The sequence below is a fragment of the Protopterus annectens genome, chromosome 5.part0 (assembly GCF_019279795.1).
Source record: "Protopterus annectens isolate FY-2018-M chromosome 5.part0, PAN1.0, whole genome shotgun sequence".
Lineage (NCBI taxonomy): Eukaryota > Metazoa > Chordata > Ceratodontiformes > Protopteridae > Protopterus > Protopterus annectens.
In genome coordinates, this window is record NC_056735.1 from 1,481,223,175 (window position 1) to 1,481,239,994 (window position 16,820).

Here is a 16,820-nt window from a genome sequence, read left to right on the forward strand (position 1 = left end):
CACCACTTGTTTTTTTACGACAGCCCCAACATGTAAACCCCACTGATGTTAACTACAACAGCCCCCCCCCCGCCCCATACAAATGCAATAGTGGGGTTTTTTCATGCTATCTTATCTGATAACAGTACTATCCGCATGTACTCTGGCATTTTAGTACAAATTATGTTAAAGCTACAGACCAATCGCAAGCTCTTCCATGGGCTTATGGGCTTGAACCCCTCACTTCCCACCTGCATACTGAAGGACTCTGAACAAGGTACTTATCAGACAGTACTGCTAGTTCACCCAGTAAGAAACCACAACAGTCTAGTGGACACAACCTGTTAAGAAAATACTAAATAAATAGTACTTCTTTTTATTAATTTTGATTTCCAGTAGCAAGTTTCACAAAAAAAAAAAAAAAAAAAAAAAAAAAAAAAACACACACACAACAAAACAGGTCAAACAGGCTCTTGAAAGAGTATATTAGGAGCAATATCTCTTTAGGTTCCTAATCTGTCTTCTTTACAGAAGAGTAACTGTTGAATATATGGCCCCTAAGTGACCATTAAATTCATGAAACATAGGTTAAACACATTAAAGACAGCAATATGTTAACTTCAGTACATTTTTCATTCACAGTAGTATTATGCAGTAGCATGACACAGACAAAGAAAAACAAAAGTTTAAGCAAAAGACAGAAACAGGATTCAAAGAAAGTATAAATATAAAACATACTTCAAGACCAGTATAAAAAAGAAAAAAACAGACAGGACAAACAAATCTACCCATGGGCTTTACTTACTATGTGGAGAAAAAAGTCAGAATGCTTTACAGTAGTTCATTAAGTGTTTGAAAGAGTCACATTAAATAATCTTTAGTAGCACATAAATGAAAACAAATGAACAATATAATCCAATATCTTGAAGCACGGACTGCATTATTTCATATCCAGTGTACATTTTTGAAAGTACGAAAAGTACTCCTGCCAAATCTCACTACCTTAAATAACAGAAAAATAAATGCTGTGAAGACGTGTTGAAAAAGTATGGTCTTCAGTAATACTAAAAAAGAACTGTAGCAAACACTGACTGAATGAAACGGCACCTCATGCCATTAGCCACTAGAGGGCAGGCTATACTCATTTGACACAAGCAGCTTGCTGCTGGTCTGACTGTCTATTTAGTCAGCAAGCAGCTTGCTGCTGGTCTGACACTGTCTATTTAGTCAGCAGGACTTTTTTGATCCAGTTTAAGTACACAGAGTTCTGCTTTTGGATTCATATTCTGCACTGTCAGGAAATACAGGCCATGGCTACAATGACTATTACCAAGGACACACTGTGGTACTTACAACTCAGAAAGGCACAACAGGCATTTTTTTTTTTTTTTTTAAGGCATGTACTATTGGACTACAGACTCTGGCATGAAAGAAAAAGCCAAAATATTTTAAAAGCAAGTCAAATCTCCAAATATTCTAGCTGGTACATATGAAGGTGGTATGAAAGTCTAAACCAGCATTAAATTAATACAAAGCTACATGTCAAAGTACTGTGAAAAATGAGGGGGACTAATGACTCCCTTAGCTCTCAGAAAGGAACTGTTGCTGATCAAACAGACTGCTGAAATGGCTGGTGGAGAAAGAATCCATGGGCATTTAAAAATGCATGGGACAGCTCCACACAAGGAAAGGTGGGGGTGGAGATATGTAAAATGCTAAATGCACATAAACAGTAGACTAGATAGACTTAACTGACCATCATACATATGTAATGTAAACAAAGAGGGCGGGAAACACCCATTTATTTTTTACTTTGAGGGGAAATTAATATGCAGTTTTCATACAAGACAATACCACATTCTTTACACTGTTTAGTATTATGCCAAAGAGACACTGTAAAATAACCACATTTCTGTAATGTGCCCGGTTTTCCAACACTTACAGAACAGAACCTGCCCGGGATTCCAGCATGTGCAACACCACAAGGTCATAACAGACCAAAAGGCTATGTGAAGCATTTATGCTGAGCTTATAATGCACTTAACTATGACGTACGGTCTCCTACATCACCACTACCTAGATTAGAACAACAGGCTGCAAGCAGATATTAAAGGCCGGATTCCCAAACAACCACAATTTAGGGTAAGACACATGACAACTTCTACCTCTTATGTGAATGCTTGGGACCCATCACAACACCTTGCTCTACAAACTGTTCCGAAACCTGGGACAAATTGATGACCGTTTTGCTATTACCTTCTCTCTCTCTCTTTTTTTATAAGTGCTAGTTAAGATGTGCCTTGTAGAACTATGCACCGTTACCCATTAAGGCACACAAATTGATCAGTTAAAAAGGCAAGGATGACCGATGCACTGAACAAGTCTGACATACCACTAAGCAATGCATACTACATCCTCCCAATATAGCCACAACTGTCAAGCTAGATTTGCAACATGACTTTTAAAGATCAGATCTTATTTTTGTGTGCTTTCCGAATCATCAAAAACAATGAATTCTGAGTAACTAAGGTCCTTACACACATTCTTCATGTCACTGTGGCATATCAAAATGCTCTTAATGAAATTACAACTGTTTCTCAGATAAATTATGTTATACAACAGTCTCATTTCCTTTTCCTGGCTTCACCCAGCCACCTGCTCTTGTCTCACGTTTTGTCTTTCCTGAGTATACAAGTCTGTTGGAACACTTCTGCCAAGTGTGAAATGTCTTTGCTGACCAGATCCACATACCAGATGTGATACCAACAAGCAGGGACATGAAAATTTTTAGCATCTCTACAGCCATGCTAGAATCATCTGTGGAATACTGGAAAATATTCCAGTTGGAAATCTCATAAAAGTAGCAAGCTATTACACAGGTGGCTGGAACTGTATAAAGAACTGAGAACACCCCTATCTTGACCATCAGTCTTTCCAGCTTGTCAGTCTTAGTACCATCTTTCTGAAGATTGGAACGAATTTTAAACAGTGCTACTAAGCCAGCTGCTATGAACAGAGTTCCTATAACCAAGTAGGTGAATAACGGAGCCACAACAAAACCGGTAAGTGCATCAATATTTTGATTACCAACATAACAGAGGCCTGTGAGCTCATCAGCATCTACCAGCCTCATTATCAAAATCACAATAGTCTTGACTGCTGGTATTGCCCAAGCTGCAATATGGAAGTAGGAACTGTGCATCTCAATAGCTTCATGGCCCCATTTCAGTCCTGCTGCCAGGAACCATGTTAAAGTCAAGATTACCCACCAGATTGAGCTTGCCATCCCAAAAAAGTACATCAGCAGAAATACAATAGCACAGCCAGTATTCTTTAGACCTTCTTGGATTAAAACAGGTTCAGCTGCCTCTTCATAATCACAAGATATCCTTTCTCTGCCAACTGTTAGTCTCACAATGTAAGCAATACTGTATATGTTATAGCACATACTGAGGAATATGATGGGACGCTCAGGGTACAAAAACCTGGAGGAATCTATGAGGAAGGTCAAAACTGTAAATGCAGTTGATATAAAACAAACCGTAGCCCAAACTGCCATCCAGATATCTGTAAACTCCTTAGCAGACCTATTGTAAAGGCCAACATCGTAACCACATTTCAGAACACAGTTATGACTTCTTTTCACCCAGACATACTGGTCAGTATTTGTCCCAAAGCTTTGACAGTCTTCTCCAGGTTGCAAAGATCCTTTGTTGCTGGGATAGGAAATGTCATCATCACCTGGGCCCTCCATGCACATATGGACATGATCATTCTGGGGTGGGAACTTGCTGCAGTTGAGGCTGTCTGGCCAGGCAAACCCAAATTCCTTTAGAACAGGTTCACACCTTCTCTTTACAGAAAGGCACATGCCACCACAAGGACCAATAGGGATATTGATCTTCTCAGTGCACATAGGCACATAAACGGAGCACAGGAAGAACTGTAAGGAAATAAATAACATTAATAGCATGACAGGCTTAATTCTATCAAGTGTTTTTGTGTGTGTGTGTGTGTGTGTGTGTGTGTGTGTGTGTGCACTTGTGTAAAAAAAAAGTTAACAGTCATTGATACAGTAAGCCTTCAATGACATAATAAAATTTGTATGCAAATAACACACATCTCATGAAGGACTAAAAACTAATAAGACCAAACAATAAACAAGATATTGTCTTCATTTGTAAACTCTTCCTTCTCCATACAAAATTCCTTTACAACCAGATTAATGTTGATGGTATAATAAACAATAATGTGCTTATTTAATGCAAAAACAATACTGTGTAGTACCTCCATAGTATAGGATGCTAAAGGACTTAATGCACAGCTTTCAACTGACCAGATTTTCGACTCATATTTTTGGTCTGTTTCTTGGAAAATCATAGCTTTCTGCCATACCATGGGGGACTGAAAACAGAAAATAATGGCAGACATTTGACTCAAACTTAAATACTTCAGAAAATTCACACTTCTGTCATTCTATCAATTTTCTAAGTTTGTAACAGCAAAAGCATCCCTATTTTTGGCCCTCTGCCCCATTTGTGGTTTGTCTAGATTTCTTGCTCTAAGATGTTGAGAGATATGCCCGTCACACAGACAAGCTGCTACTGATTACCAGATTGGACACAAAGTCAGTGGACAGCTTGCCCATCCTGGAAAGAGGGGGTGGTATAATCAATTACAATGTTGACGCGCAATGAATGATAGGTGCAAGGCATCTGTTTATGGGCCAGGGGATCAGCAGAGCTCTGTCAAACTGTGACTCTACAGTAATCTCCAGTGTGTGTGTGTGTGTGTGTGTGTGTGTGTGTGTAAGAATGCATCCAGCCACTTGACCTTTACCCCTTCCACTATAAGGGAGAGACTGAAATGCCAAAAAGCATTCCCATCAGGGGTGCTCCTATCAAGCAGGATGAGGTGAACAAACGAGTGAGTTTTCTTGTAGTATCAATTTCTGAATTTGTAGCTTTCACAATAAAAATTAAAAAGCAACGTTTCTCAAGACATCCAAATTTTCATATGTATATGATGGTCTAAAGTTTATAAAATTGCGCTACCTTCCTTCCATTAAGCAAATGTTGCCTTTCATGTGAACTCATACAAACCTAAAATGCATTTACCCACACACACTTCCAGCATCCACAGAAGGATCAACACTTCAGGCATTCAAGGTAATAGTCTCATTATTCAAATCCCAAATGAGAGCCAATATCATTTCACTTCTATGATATAAAGTGTCTAGAGGGCTTTCTCTGTATGTGTACTTGTAATTTGACCTTAACCAACATATGTGGGTTCCCTAGCCAAAAAAGGTGAGGCTCTAAAAGGAAAACAATAGTCTGTCCGGATGCTCTCGATGGTCCAGCAACAGTGACATCAATGTGGTATAATAGAAGTGCAGGGTTCAAGTCCCAAGTGGCAGCTAATACTATCCTTTCACTTCTATTTAAACAATGCCCAAGCACAGGAGTTTTTTCTGCATCTGTTAATATTTCAATTAAAATGAAGGAAGTCCAGATAGGTGCTGTAGAGTCCTTCAAACCTAAACTTCTAGAAACATCCAAGGAACTTTTAGTTAAGAAATACACATTTCCAGGTTTATGATCAGTACGTCACATAAGGTATAAATTTCTTTCTATAAGATACAAGTATAATATGACAAGTACTTTTGCATGACACATGAGTTTATCATTCATAGGTTTATACTAGGCTATCTGCCCTAAGGCATTTATAAGCCTAGCCCAGAGTTTTTGTGGCTTACGCCACCCCTTATGTTAAATACTGTGCCCATTAGTTTGTTGTGCCTCTGTCCAGCAGTGACACAGAGATGATTCCGGGAGTTATATTGTTTTTATGCATTTTTATAGTATTAAGAATGTTTTAGCTCACTTAAAATTTGCCGTCTTCATTCACTACAGGGCTTTTCACACAGAACTGAAATTTTAAGTTGAAACCTTCAAATTAGGTACCAAGGGAAATCAAACAACTCTTGCTTTACAACAAGCTTGTGTTGACTGCCTCAGCCTAATCCCAAACAGGGCTTTACACACCTCCCTATTTTATGAAACTTCAGATGCCAGAACAATTTGAAGAAGTTGTACCAAGAAAAGAATTATGATAAAGACATTCTCAGATTTAATTAAAAAGTCTACTAGAAATATGAAAAATGCCTCCCTTTGGCATGTATCTGTCCAGACACATGCAAGTGGAACACCCACAGAGATACTGTAATTAAAAGGACAAAAACTAAACAGAATGTCCTACATGGACGACTCAAAGCCCTATCACTATACTCCGTATCCTGCAAACTGTTAAAAGGGTAACCCGTGTTTGGCATACAAGGCACCCTCTGACCCAGTACAGACGGATTTACTACACATCAGCAAGTCCAATTATATCAGAAATGGTCTGGGGATCTAAACCTCTTCCCACAACATCAACAGAATGGCAAGTGTATATTGCAGAGGATACTGTTGCTCTGGAACTGACTCCCCATCCACATTAAACAAAGTTCATCCATGTCCATATTCAAGAGCAACTTGGGGAAATAGATCCAAGACTAACCTCTGTAGTACTAATGGTCCACAAGAGTACAGTACTTAACTATGTACCTATGTGAAAGCCAGCTTTTAAGAAGCCTGATATCGCACCATATATAGAAACTGCAACCCGAGTTTTTTTTCTTAAAGAAGTCACGCAGAACCTGCTCTCAGCTATCTCCAACTCTGCACCAGACTTCTTTTCGACACCAAGGTTAGTTGAGGTCTACTCCCATTCATCAGAAGATTTGGTAGCAGTCGCAAATGACTAGTCTCACGTGACATTTATTCAAAGATTCAAGCAAATTCATTAGAATGTATACTTCTGTGGTCTACACAGTTCCACCAGTTCCTGCCTATGAGTTACACTCAAGTGTTATTTACAAGTGAATAATTTAAATGGACCATAGCATGTTTCATATGTAGCTTCCATGTTCAAAAACATATGGGTCTAGTGCCAGTAAGCAGTAATATAACTGCTATATTTAGGTTACAGTGACTCCCACTGAGAGAAGTCTGTATCATTTTCTAATATTCCAGAGACCCACAGTCTCCTTAAAATACTGTGTTGTAACAGATCCTATCCTCATTACTCTGGATTTACTACAGTCACTACATACTAAATTGCATTCACATTTCTCCTAAAATCCCATTTAATACACTGAAATAAAAGAACAGCTCTTTAGTAGCATTAACAAGGACTGCCCTCAATGACTGCTGCACATATTTCTGTTTTTAAAGTAACATTTTACTGCCCCATTCCATTTCTGAAAATGTCAGCAATAACTTTATACTAATCAGACAACACTGGGACCGTCTAAACATTTCACTTTAGCTTTTTCTAATTTTTTTTTCTTTTTTTGGTGGGGTAAGAGTTAAGGAGTTCAGACAGAATTTTCAGCCTAGGCATTCCAATACTTAAAATAATCTACCGTGTTTCTGATGACATCTCAATCTGGGCAGACAATGGGCATGAAGACAAAAGACCAAATGGGAGTCTTGAACAATGAAATGCCTGACTGAAATTCACAGAAATTAACAGTTGTACAGGATGACTGTGTTGAAACTTTCATTAATACAAGACTATGCTGTCTACTACCAGTGAAAGCAGGAACTGTAACCAATAGACACTCAATTTAATTCCTCTTAGTACATCAAGTATGATTTCTGTACCTTACCTTATGTATCATACTGCATAGGACTGTGTTTAGCTATGTCTCAACTTTATGTTATTGATACTTTTAAGTATAGCCTTGTTAGTATAATTTTGATTGTATATATCACTGTTACTTTATGTATGTTATTACAACTTTTTTTTTATCACTTGGAGCTTTTCTCCCCGGGCCTCTAATGAAAATGGACATATATCCAGCTAGACTAGCCAGGTCAAGAAATGTAAAATAAAATAAATAAAGACACGACATATTTAATTTATACGCAGGACTACCTCCATCTATAGTGTGCATTTCTATTCTATCACAACGGGGAAAAGAAGCAGGACTCACAGAGTGTGGAAATATAAGTGCCGTGAAAATATTAGCTTACGAGCCGAGCAAATATGTGAACCTAGAGATAAGAGACATAAGACACATGCGAGTTTGCAAGCACGTAATGACCCGTCAAGGCACTCACTCACACACTGGGACAGTATGTAACTGGACCGAGTCACACACTATTCGCAATGTTTAGCACAGTTTAAACAAGCCGATGTTCCCCTGACATTTTGTCAGACACAGAGGTGAATAACTCCACTGTAGAAACGGCACTAAATGGTACTCTTAGATGGAACAAGTGGTTCCACCTACATGTTTAGCTTATGTTTGTAAAATGTATACAGTTTTGCCACAGCCAACTAATGATACAACTCGTACACCTGGCGATATTAAATTAAAAAAGGACGTAAAAACATCTGATCACATGTACCTCTCGATTGTACTGATTTTGCCTCATATGTCCTTCATAAAATCTCTGGTTTTATGGCAAATGACTGAGGGTTGAAGTCACTAAACAATGACACACGGATGAGTTTCGATTGCATATCCTTTAGAAAACAAACGGGAACACAAACAACTTTCTAAAAGAGAAATATTTCAAATATGTTCCTATTTTGGGGCATTTGTCCCTCCACTATTTTAAACTTAGGTCGTCACCGCAAAGCAACTCGGCTTTTAGACGTCTTTCACTAAACAGAAAGCCACAGCAAAAGCATCTCCAGCCACGTGCTGAACCCGTTATTTCACGAGATACGCCTGTATCACCTAGCAATGGTACGGGTCAAGCATCGAGTGCCATATTGACTACCGAACCTATGAGTGTACCGACTTGTTTTATAACAGGCAAGAGTATTACGGTTTGGTCTCTTCTTCCCAAAACATTTGTTTAAATGTGAAATACGTTTTTCTGGAGAGGTAATACACATAATTCTCCATTTATGTCCTTAATCAGGGCAAGTAAGAAGTCTCTCAACCTCCCAGCGCAATAAAAATCATAACATTAACGTTGAGAATCTAAAACAGAAGGATCAGAAAATAGGAGTACTTTTTATTGCTCACAATACAGGATCTTGATAACCCATATTATTATACATTTTAATGAAAAACAATCTTTTTTATATTCTTAGTACTTGCGCAGAGCAAAACTTGAGCTACAAACAATTGGGGACAGTTGAGGGGAATGCATAGAGCGTCACTTTGGCAATACTTAGAAATGGCCAAGGCATGCAGAATGCAATTTATAGATATACCCTTTTCAGCCCACAAACTTGTAATTGAACACTACCAATTCGTGTGTGTGTATGTATGTATGTATGTATGTATGTATATATGTATGTATATATATATATATATATATATATATATATATATATATATATATATATATATATATATAAACAAAGTGTCAACTCCTCGGCTGCAGAGTAGAGAGTACTGGCTGGGTCTATTACGAAAGTTCACGAACAGCTCAACTTAAATCTAAAATGAAACCTGGCATGGTTATCTCGACATGTCCATACATTTTCACAGAAATTAATACGTGCACACCATTTACCATGTAGCAGAACGCATAACTGGCCATTACAACAAACTTGCTTACTAACAAACTTGCTTACTAGCCAACTTACCAAGTAATACCTTTCAGGCTTTCTCATGAAGACCAGGTAGATCACATTTTTCAACATATTAGCACAAGAAATCTGGACAAAGCCTGAAATTCAAATATCTGACAGTTTTTAATTCCTTCAACCCACACGGACATGCCAGAAAACTACATGGGGGGGGGGGGGGGGGGCAGAGATAAAAAAATAAGTGGCAAAAATCTGGACAGTTGAGACGTATGAGATAGATGGAAGTAAATCTTAGAACAAGGACCAACCTGCAGTTGACTAGAACATCCATACTGAATCAGAGGCGTAAAAGTGATCAGCTGCAGCTCTGCATCCGCCTGTACCTCATGCCCCACTAAGTTTGGCATTCTAGTCACATTATAACCCAGATTCTGGCACATGGCAATCCGTATGTGGTCACATCTCATCTCCTCTTCTTCCCCATATCCATGCACGAACACCCCAAGTTTGATAAAAAGTTCTGTGCCGAAAAAGGCAAGAAGACTCAGCAGTACATTCCAACGCATTTTTACTTTAGCAAACAACAAAAAATAAAACGGCAGCAATAACACAATGCTAGCTGCGGCAATACTCCTAATTTTCTTCAAACAGAATTTAAAAAGGCAGCTGCTGTTAATGTGACCAAGAAACTCCTCCCGGTTAGAAGAATCAACTTTTTACATTTAAAGCCATGCGCGACAAAAAACTCTTCTCCACTCTGGCCAGCTCCGTCTGCATCAGGAGGTAAAAACATAACCTGCAAGATTACAACTAGTCAGTTTGACTCGTGAAAGATCTGCTTTACTTTATCATTAACCACCAGCTGCGCCTCTTGACAACTAGCAGACTAAATCCAAGAACAGCAAGCTAATAACACCGCCTAGCTGTTGACACTAGAGTGCCCAATCCTGAAAGAAGAATCCACGGCCCGGGGCGGGGCAGGTCAAAGGTCTTGCTGCCTGGGATTGGGCGGTTCTATGTAAATAGAGCCAAGTTTATATAGACGTTCCTTCAGTGTGAAAGTGTATATTGTGCAATGAAGACAGTTGCTTAGTTTCTTAGTGTTGAACAGCTGGCGGGAGGGATGATAAATAATTGTTTTAACTTGTGTTCCTTCTTATAATATGCCGATTCTTGTTTTATTAGCAGAATGCAATCATGTTTTCTAAGCAGACAAGGCACTTTAATCGGAATAGGTGGTGTGATGCCAACTTTATGGACGTGACTGCGGTCTTTTCGCTGCTGTATCACGGAAACGCTGCTTTCTAGAGAAAGCGCGCGTTCTGTGTGGGAAAGTAAGGTGCTAAACAAAACTAAAATAATTTTGTTACGTACCTTCTATTGACATACCTTGAACAAGCCACTAGGAACATTGCAGACTGCTTGAATCTTATTTAAAACGTAGCTTGATTTTTTTTTATATCTCTACCGTTTTTGGTTTCTGTACTTGTTTCCTAAATGCGAAACAGAGATCTAAACCAAGGAAAATTTGTACTGAGACTAATTGCGGGATAATGTAGAATGAGAAATGGAAATGCATTTTCTTAACAACAAAGCATAGTTAGAATAATAAGTTAGTGTTGAGGATTGAAGCTTTTTTCTTTAGACTGACTGTCTCTTGTAGCTGAGGGTTTGAGTCTCCCCAGCATATGCCTACTGTGCGACAATTATTTGAACTGTGCTCTTAGCCTGATTCTGATTTAAAAAAAAAAAACGGGGATTATTGACCTACCACTCCGGTACACCGTACTCTAGTACAAAGAAGACACTTTAATATTCTACTACCTAAGCACGGTGGGTGTACAGATGCCTAAAACCAGGGACAAGTTTTAATTATTGCTTTTATAGCTTTAGAAAGTTGCTAGAATAAAAGTTTTTTTTTGGGGGGGTGGGTTAGAATGCATTTTGTTAAGGATATGTAAACGCAACACCTCTCAGCTATGCAGATTTTCGCAGAATGCCCAGATTTTGGTTATTTTACAGATTAGTAACCCAGATTTTTGCTTTTTGGGGGTCAGTTTTTCATGAAATTGTGTTTTTCAGCCAAATTAGTGGCGAATCATTAAAGACTGAAGTTAGAAATAATGAAAGACTTTTGAGTTTCAGACTTCATATAGAAAATCATGCTAATGCGAAACCTGTTAATTCTATCAAATTTCTAAGTTTGAGCAATATTTAAAAAATTGCCTTATTTTGGATGGCCTTCGTCCCACTTTTATTTATGAATTTGTCCAGATTTCTTGCTCTAAAAGGTTGAGCGGTATCTGTGTCATTATTTATTGACTTCTAACCTCAATGGTTTGCAGAAAACCACCAATTTTATGAGGAAAAGACCTAAATCTGGACAGTTGAGAAGTACGAGTCCACTACGAAAACACATCGGTGGAGTATTCGTGTAGACTAGGCACCAGAGAATCAAAATAATTGAACAATGGGAAGGTACAGTGACTGATAATCCAACACAATAGGGGCTGCTATCCATGTTCCAAGAAAGTGTTACAACTTTTGATGAAATTTCTTTTTCTGTCAGCGTTTTTTGTACGTCGTAGCAAACGTCACAAAAGTATTGAGTGCGACTTTGTGCTCACTTTTATAAAACTAGGAACAAGGGTGAAGGGGCAGACTTATTTCTAGGAACATGGACGGTGATCATCATTTATATTTAGTTTGTGTGTGTAGCGGACGTGGATTTAATTCACATACGATGTTTTGTTTGTTTTGCAACGTGTTTGTTTTTTGCTTCTTTTTTTATGCCGCTTGGTGATGTGATTTTTAACGGAATTAGACACGCACGTTAGCCACTTAACATCACCATAGCATCATCAACATAGCATCAACATGCACTCCGCTCTTCCCTCCCTTTAGTGAATTCTACTGAAAAATATGTTAGTCTGTCAAGTTTCTTACGTTTTTAAGAGCGGCCTTTAAAAACTGTCACTATTTTTGTGCCTTTCTTTCTCCCGCCCCCACTATATTTGGCTCTGTCCAAATATTTTTGCTCTAAAAGATTGCGAAGTCGTTCGTTGATTATTGATCGAGACATTTCCCCTTATTAATTTCGGTAAGAGTGGAGGAAATGTGGAAGATGGTGTTGCATTCTGTTAGCTTTGTAGTATGGTACATTTTTTCCTCACTCACTGCCTTAAAGTAACTTTTTTAATAGCCGCTCATATTAACCTTAATCTGTAAGAGGAGAAACTAGGGCTGTCAGTAAAGGAAATTTGGGAGATGCGACCACTGCCATTAGATGGTACAGAACCACTGCCTATGAGAGGAGGAACTGTGCATGTGGCAGGGGTGTAATAGGTGTAAAAGCACCAAGTGATGTAGTATGGATACGGGGGTCAGCAGATTATTTATTTTTATTTTATTTTCCATTTGTTAACCGGGCTAGTCTAGCTGGATACATGTCCATTTTCAGTAGAGGCCCGGGGAGAAAAGCTCCACACAAAATTTAAGCATACTAAGAATATACATTTAGTAATAAGTACAAAAAAAAAACCTAGGGCACTTATGAACGTTTTACTAGGTAGTAGAAGCAAAATTGTACAAATTGTACTAGGTCATTAGAAGTGGACATTAAAAAGCTAAAGATTAGCTATTAGTTTTAGAAAATTGTCAAAGAGAAAGATGTAAAGCAGGAGATGTGAAGGAATTAATGTAGAAATACAAGAGAGGGAAAGAGTGAGAAAACAGTAGTCAAGTAAAGTGACGAAGTTAGGAGATGGTAGAGAGGGTGGTGGAGAGAAAGTAGGAGTGAGTCAGAGCATTAGAGGAGAACAACAGGGCAAGACACAAGAAAAGTAGGTAAAGATATTAATCAATGAATGAAGTTAAGGTTGAGTAGGGGAGTAGGGCAAGACAAAAGAAATAGTAAGTATAGGTATTAATTAATGAAAAAGTTAAGGTTAAGTAGGAGAAATGCGGAAGGTTAGTCAGGAGTCCTGCAGGAACAAAGCCAGTGGTTTTGGAAGTACTGCTTGATTTTTTGTTTAAAGAGTGGTAAGGAGGAGGTTAGAGTGATATCTGTGGGTAGCAGATTCCATGTCCTACCTACAGTATTAGTAAACAGAGAGTCACCAGCTAAGTTGTGGGATTTTACAGATTTGGTCATAAGTTTAGAAGAAGATCGAAGGGAGGTAAGATTGTTATAAGGGACTAACAGTTGCGATAGTATTGGGGTGTTTTCAGGATGGTAAAGTATCTTGTGGGCAATAGTAAGTTGTGAGATCATAAGACAGTTTTGAAGCTCAAGCCAGCCTAGGAGTTTTAGGTTGTGACAGTGATGTGTTCTGAAAGGGTTACTGGTGGCAAAGCGGGCAATGCTATTGTAACAAGTTGCTAGTTTATTTAGGTTAGCCTTCTTAAGGTTACTAAAAATAGGTGAGGCATAAAAGAGAGTAGATATCAGATGGGAGTGGGCGATAGTAGCTCTGGAGGAAGGTGTAAGAAATGGTTTAATACGGTAAAGAGAACCTATTTTTTTGTTAACAGTTTTAATGATGTTATTGGTGTGTTGATCAAAAGTGAGATTGTTATCAATGGTTATTCCTAGCAGTTTAGTTGTTGTGTCAGGAGTAATGACAGTGGTATCATTAGACAAGATGTTGAAATTTAAAGGGGAGGTTCGACTGGTGGGAGTGAAAAGGAGAAGTTTAGTTTTTTTAGCATTGAGGAGAAGGTAACGTCTAGTAAACCAAGTTTCTACAGTGTTGAAGGTAGTTTGAGTTAGAGAGAGTAGCTCTGAAGAGGTAGATGCTGAACAAATAATAGTAGAGTCGTCAGCATATTGGATGCAGGTAGCCTGAGGGATTACAGTGTTAAGATCGTTTATGTAAAGGGAGAAGAGAAGAGGCCCAAGAATGGAGCCCTGTGGGACTCCAATAGAAACAGGTAGTAAGGAGGAGATATGGTTGTCCCAAAGAACAGCTTGTTGTCTGTTACTTAGATAAGAAGTAAACCATTTTATAGCCAGGTTGTCAAATGACAGGGATTCAAGGATGTGAATAAGGGAAGAGTGGTTTACCATGTCAAAAGCTTTAGAAAGGTCAATGAAAAGGGCAGAGGTGACAAGGTTAGAGTTACGAGAGTTGTTGATGGTATCAACAAAGGAAAGGAGGGCAGTTGAGGTGCTATGGTGTGGTCTGAAGCCATGTTGGCAGTTAGCTATAATGTTATGTAAAGAGAGATACTGTACAAGTTGCTGATGAATACATTTTCCATTATCTTAGCTAGAGGTGAGAGAAGAGCAATGGGTCTAAAGTTAGTGTAGTCGATAGAGTTACCACCTTTATGTAGTGGGATGATATGAGAGACTTTCCATATATCAGGTATGGTTCCCTCTTGGATAGTCCTATTTATGAGTATAGATATAGGGTATGAAATCTGTTTAGCAGCCTTTTGAAGAAAGAGAGAAGGAGATTGTCAGCAGAGGGGTGCAGGGTTTGAGTTTGAGAATAAGCTTATAGATGAAAGAGGTAGAGATGGGCTGTAGAGTGAAATTGTGTGGGGAGTCAAGTTTATTTGGAGGGTAGAAGTTATTAGTGTTAAGTTGTTTAGCAAGAGATTGAATGGTGTCTATGAAAAAGGAGTTAAAAGCATTTGCAGTATGGTTAGGGGTATCTGGGTCAGCGTTTAGAGGGAGGGAGTTTTAGTTGTTCCAGGTGAAAGTAGTTTGTTGATTGAAGACCAGAATTGTTTGGGATTGTTGAAATGGTGTTGTTGTAGTTCACAGTAGTAGTTCTTTTGTCAGAGATTATAGCTCTTTTTGTGAGGTTTCTAAGTTTACAAAAATGAAGAAAGTCTGAGTTGATTCTGTGGTGTCTCCATTTGGCCCAAACTTTATTCTTAGAATGAATTAAATTCTTTGTTTCCTTTGAGAGCCAAGGGGCTATTTTAGATTTTATTCTAATAGAACGTTCAGGGCATGTTTATCCAGAATAGAAAGGAAGGTCGAGTTGAAGAGAGATACTGCTTCATTAAGAGGAAGTGATTTCAAGAGGTTCCAGTTGCATGTTTTGAGTTCATTTTGAAAAAGGTCAGTTTGAAAGTGTTTGGTAGAGCGTATTGTTTTAGTGATGGGGAGGTTTTGATAGTCAGTCTTTTCTCTAGAGATATAGGTAAGGCAGTGGTCACTGAGGTCATCTGGCATAGTTCCTACTTTATATGAGACATTGGATTTGTTTATCAGTATCCAGTCTAAGATACTCTGTTTCTTACTAGGTTTATTAAGCCTTGTTGTATTGGTAATGGATTGAGTAAAACCGTGTAGATTTATATGATAGGAGGGATTTTCATTATTAATTGTATTCCAGTTTATATTAAAGTCACCCAGAATAATAGTTTATTGTGGGTAGTTAGTGGAAACCCAACAGAGAAAGTCTTCTAAGATTGGAATATTGTTGCCTGGTGATATATACATGCATATGATGTAAAGGACTTTTTGAGCATTTAATTGAAGTTTAGCAATGATTGCTTCTGCTCTAACATCCTGTGTTGGACAGGTCAGGATGGTGGAGATGCTAAGATGATTCTTGAAAAGAATTGCCACTCCACCACCTTTACGTTTAGAACGATCAAGCCTAAGTAGATTATAGCCCTGGGGTATAATCTCAGTGTCTTTGGTGGCTGGCTTAAGCCAAGTTTCTGAGAGGCACAAAATGTCAAAGTGGTGAGTATCTAAAAGGGCATGTAAGTAGGGTACTTTGTTATTTACACTTCATATATTTAGATGTCCTATGAGTAGGGTGTTATTGGAGTTTGGCTTAGATACTTTAGGGGAGGAATAAGTAGGGCCAGGGTTGGGGTGAATGTCACCATCTTGTAGGGTAGGAGTATTAGGTCTTGATAAGAAGTTGCTTTTAAGAAAGGTTAGTTGTTTAATTTTTTTATTTGAGGGTAAGGCATAGGTAAGGTGAGAGCGCCTATGGAATTGGGGAAGGTGATAGCTGGGGGTGGAGGTAGAATTTAAGAAAGTGGTAAGAGAAGTGTGGATAATAGAAGTATGTTTACCTATGTAGTCTGGATGTTTTATAAGAGGGTGTTCATAGGAAGTAAGAAAGCAAGAAGAATAAAGGGTGGTAGACAATAATGCTAAGAATATCAACATGGTGGGTAAGTGTGGAGACATATGTGAGTTAAGGAAGTTATATAGAATGGTAGGAAAAGAAAAAGGGAAGGATAGGTGGAAAAAAAACTGGTAT

The 16,820-nt window shown here is 38.4% G+C and overlaps 1 protein-coding gene across 1 annotated transcript; it reads right to left on the minus strand.

Annotated features, from left to right (window-relative positions):
* Positions 1–762: 762 nt before the first annotated feature.
* Positions 763–10,525, minus strand: FZD4 (frizzled class receptor 4). The gene is made up of 2 exons (XM_044071310.1): positions 9,888–10,525; positions 763–3,922 (listed from the first exon to the last, which is right to left on the minus strand). Exons 1-2 carry the CDS (start codon positions 10,143–10,145, stop codon positions 2,591–2,593), a joined length of 1,590 nt encoding a protein of 529 aa, XP_043927245.1. The 5' UTR covers positions 10,146–10,525; the 3' UTR covers positions 763–2,590.
* Between the last annotated feature and the right edge of the window lie 6,295 nt (positions 10,526–16,820).

What these genes read in the sequence shown, in the direction of transcription:
- FZD4 (XM_044071310.1), bottom strand. Translation starts at nt 10,145, where the DNA reads ATGCGTTGGAATGTACTGCTGAGTCTTCTTGCCTTTTTCGGCACAGAA. An exon ending in GATGTTCTAGTCAACTGCAG is followed by an intron (nt 3,923 to 9,887) that starts GTTGGTCCTTGT and finishes ATTTCCTTACAG; the next exon opens with TTCTTCCTGTGCTCCGTTTA.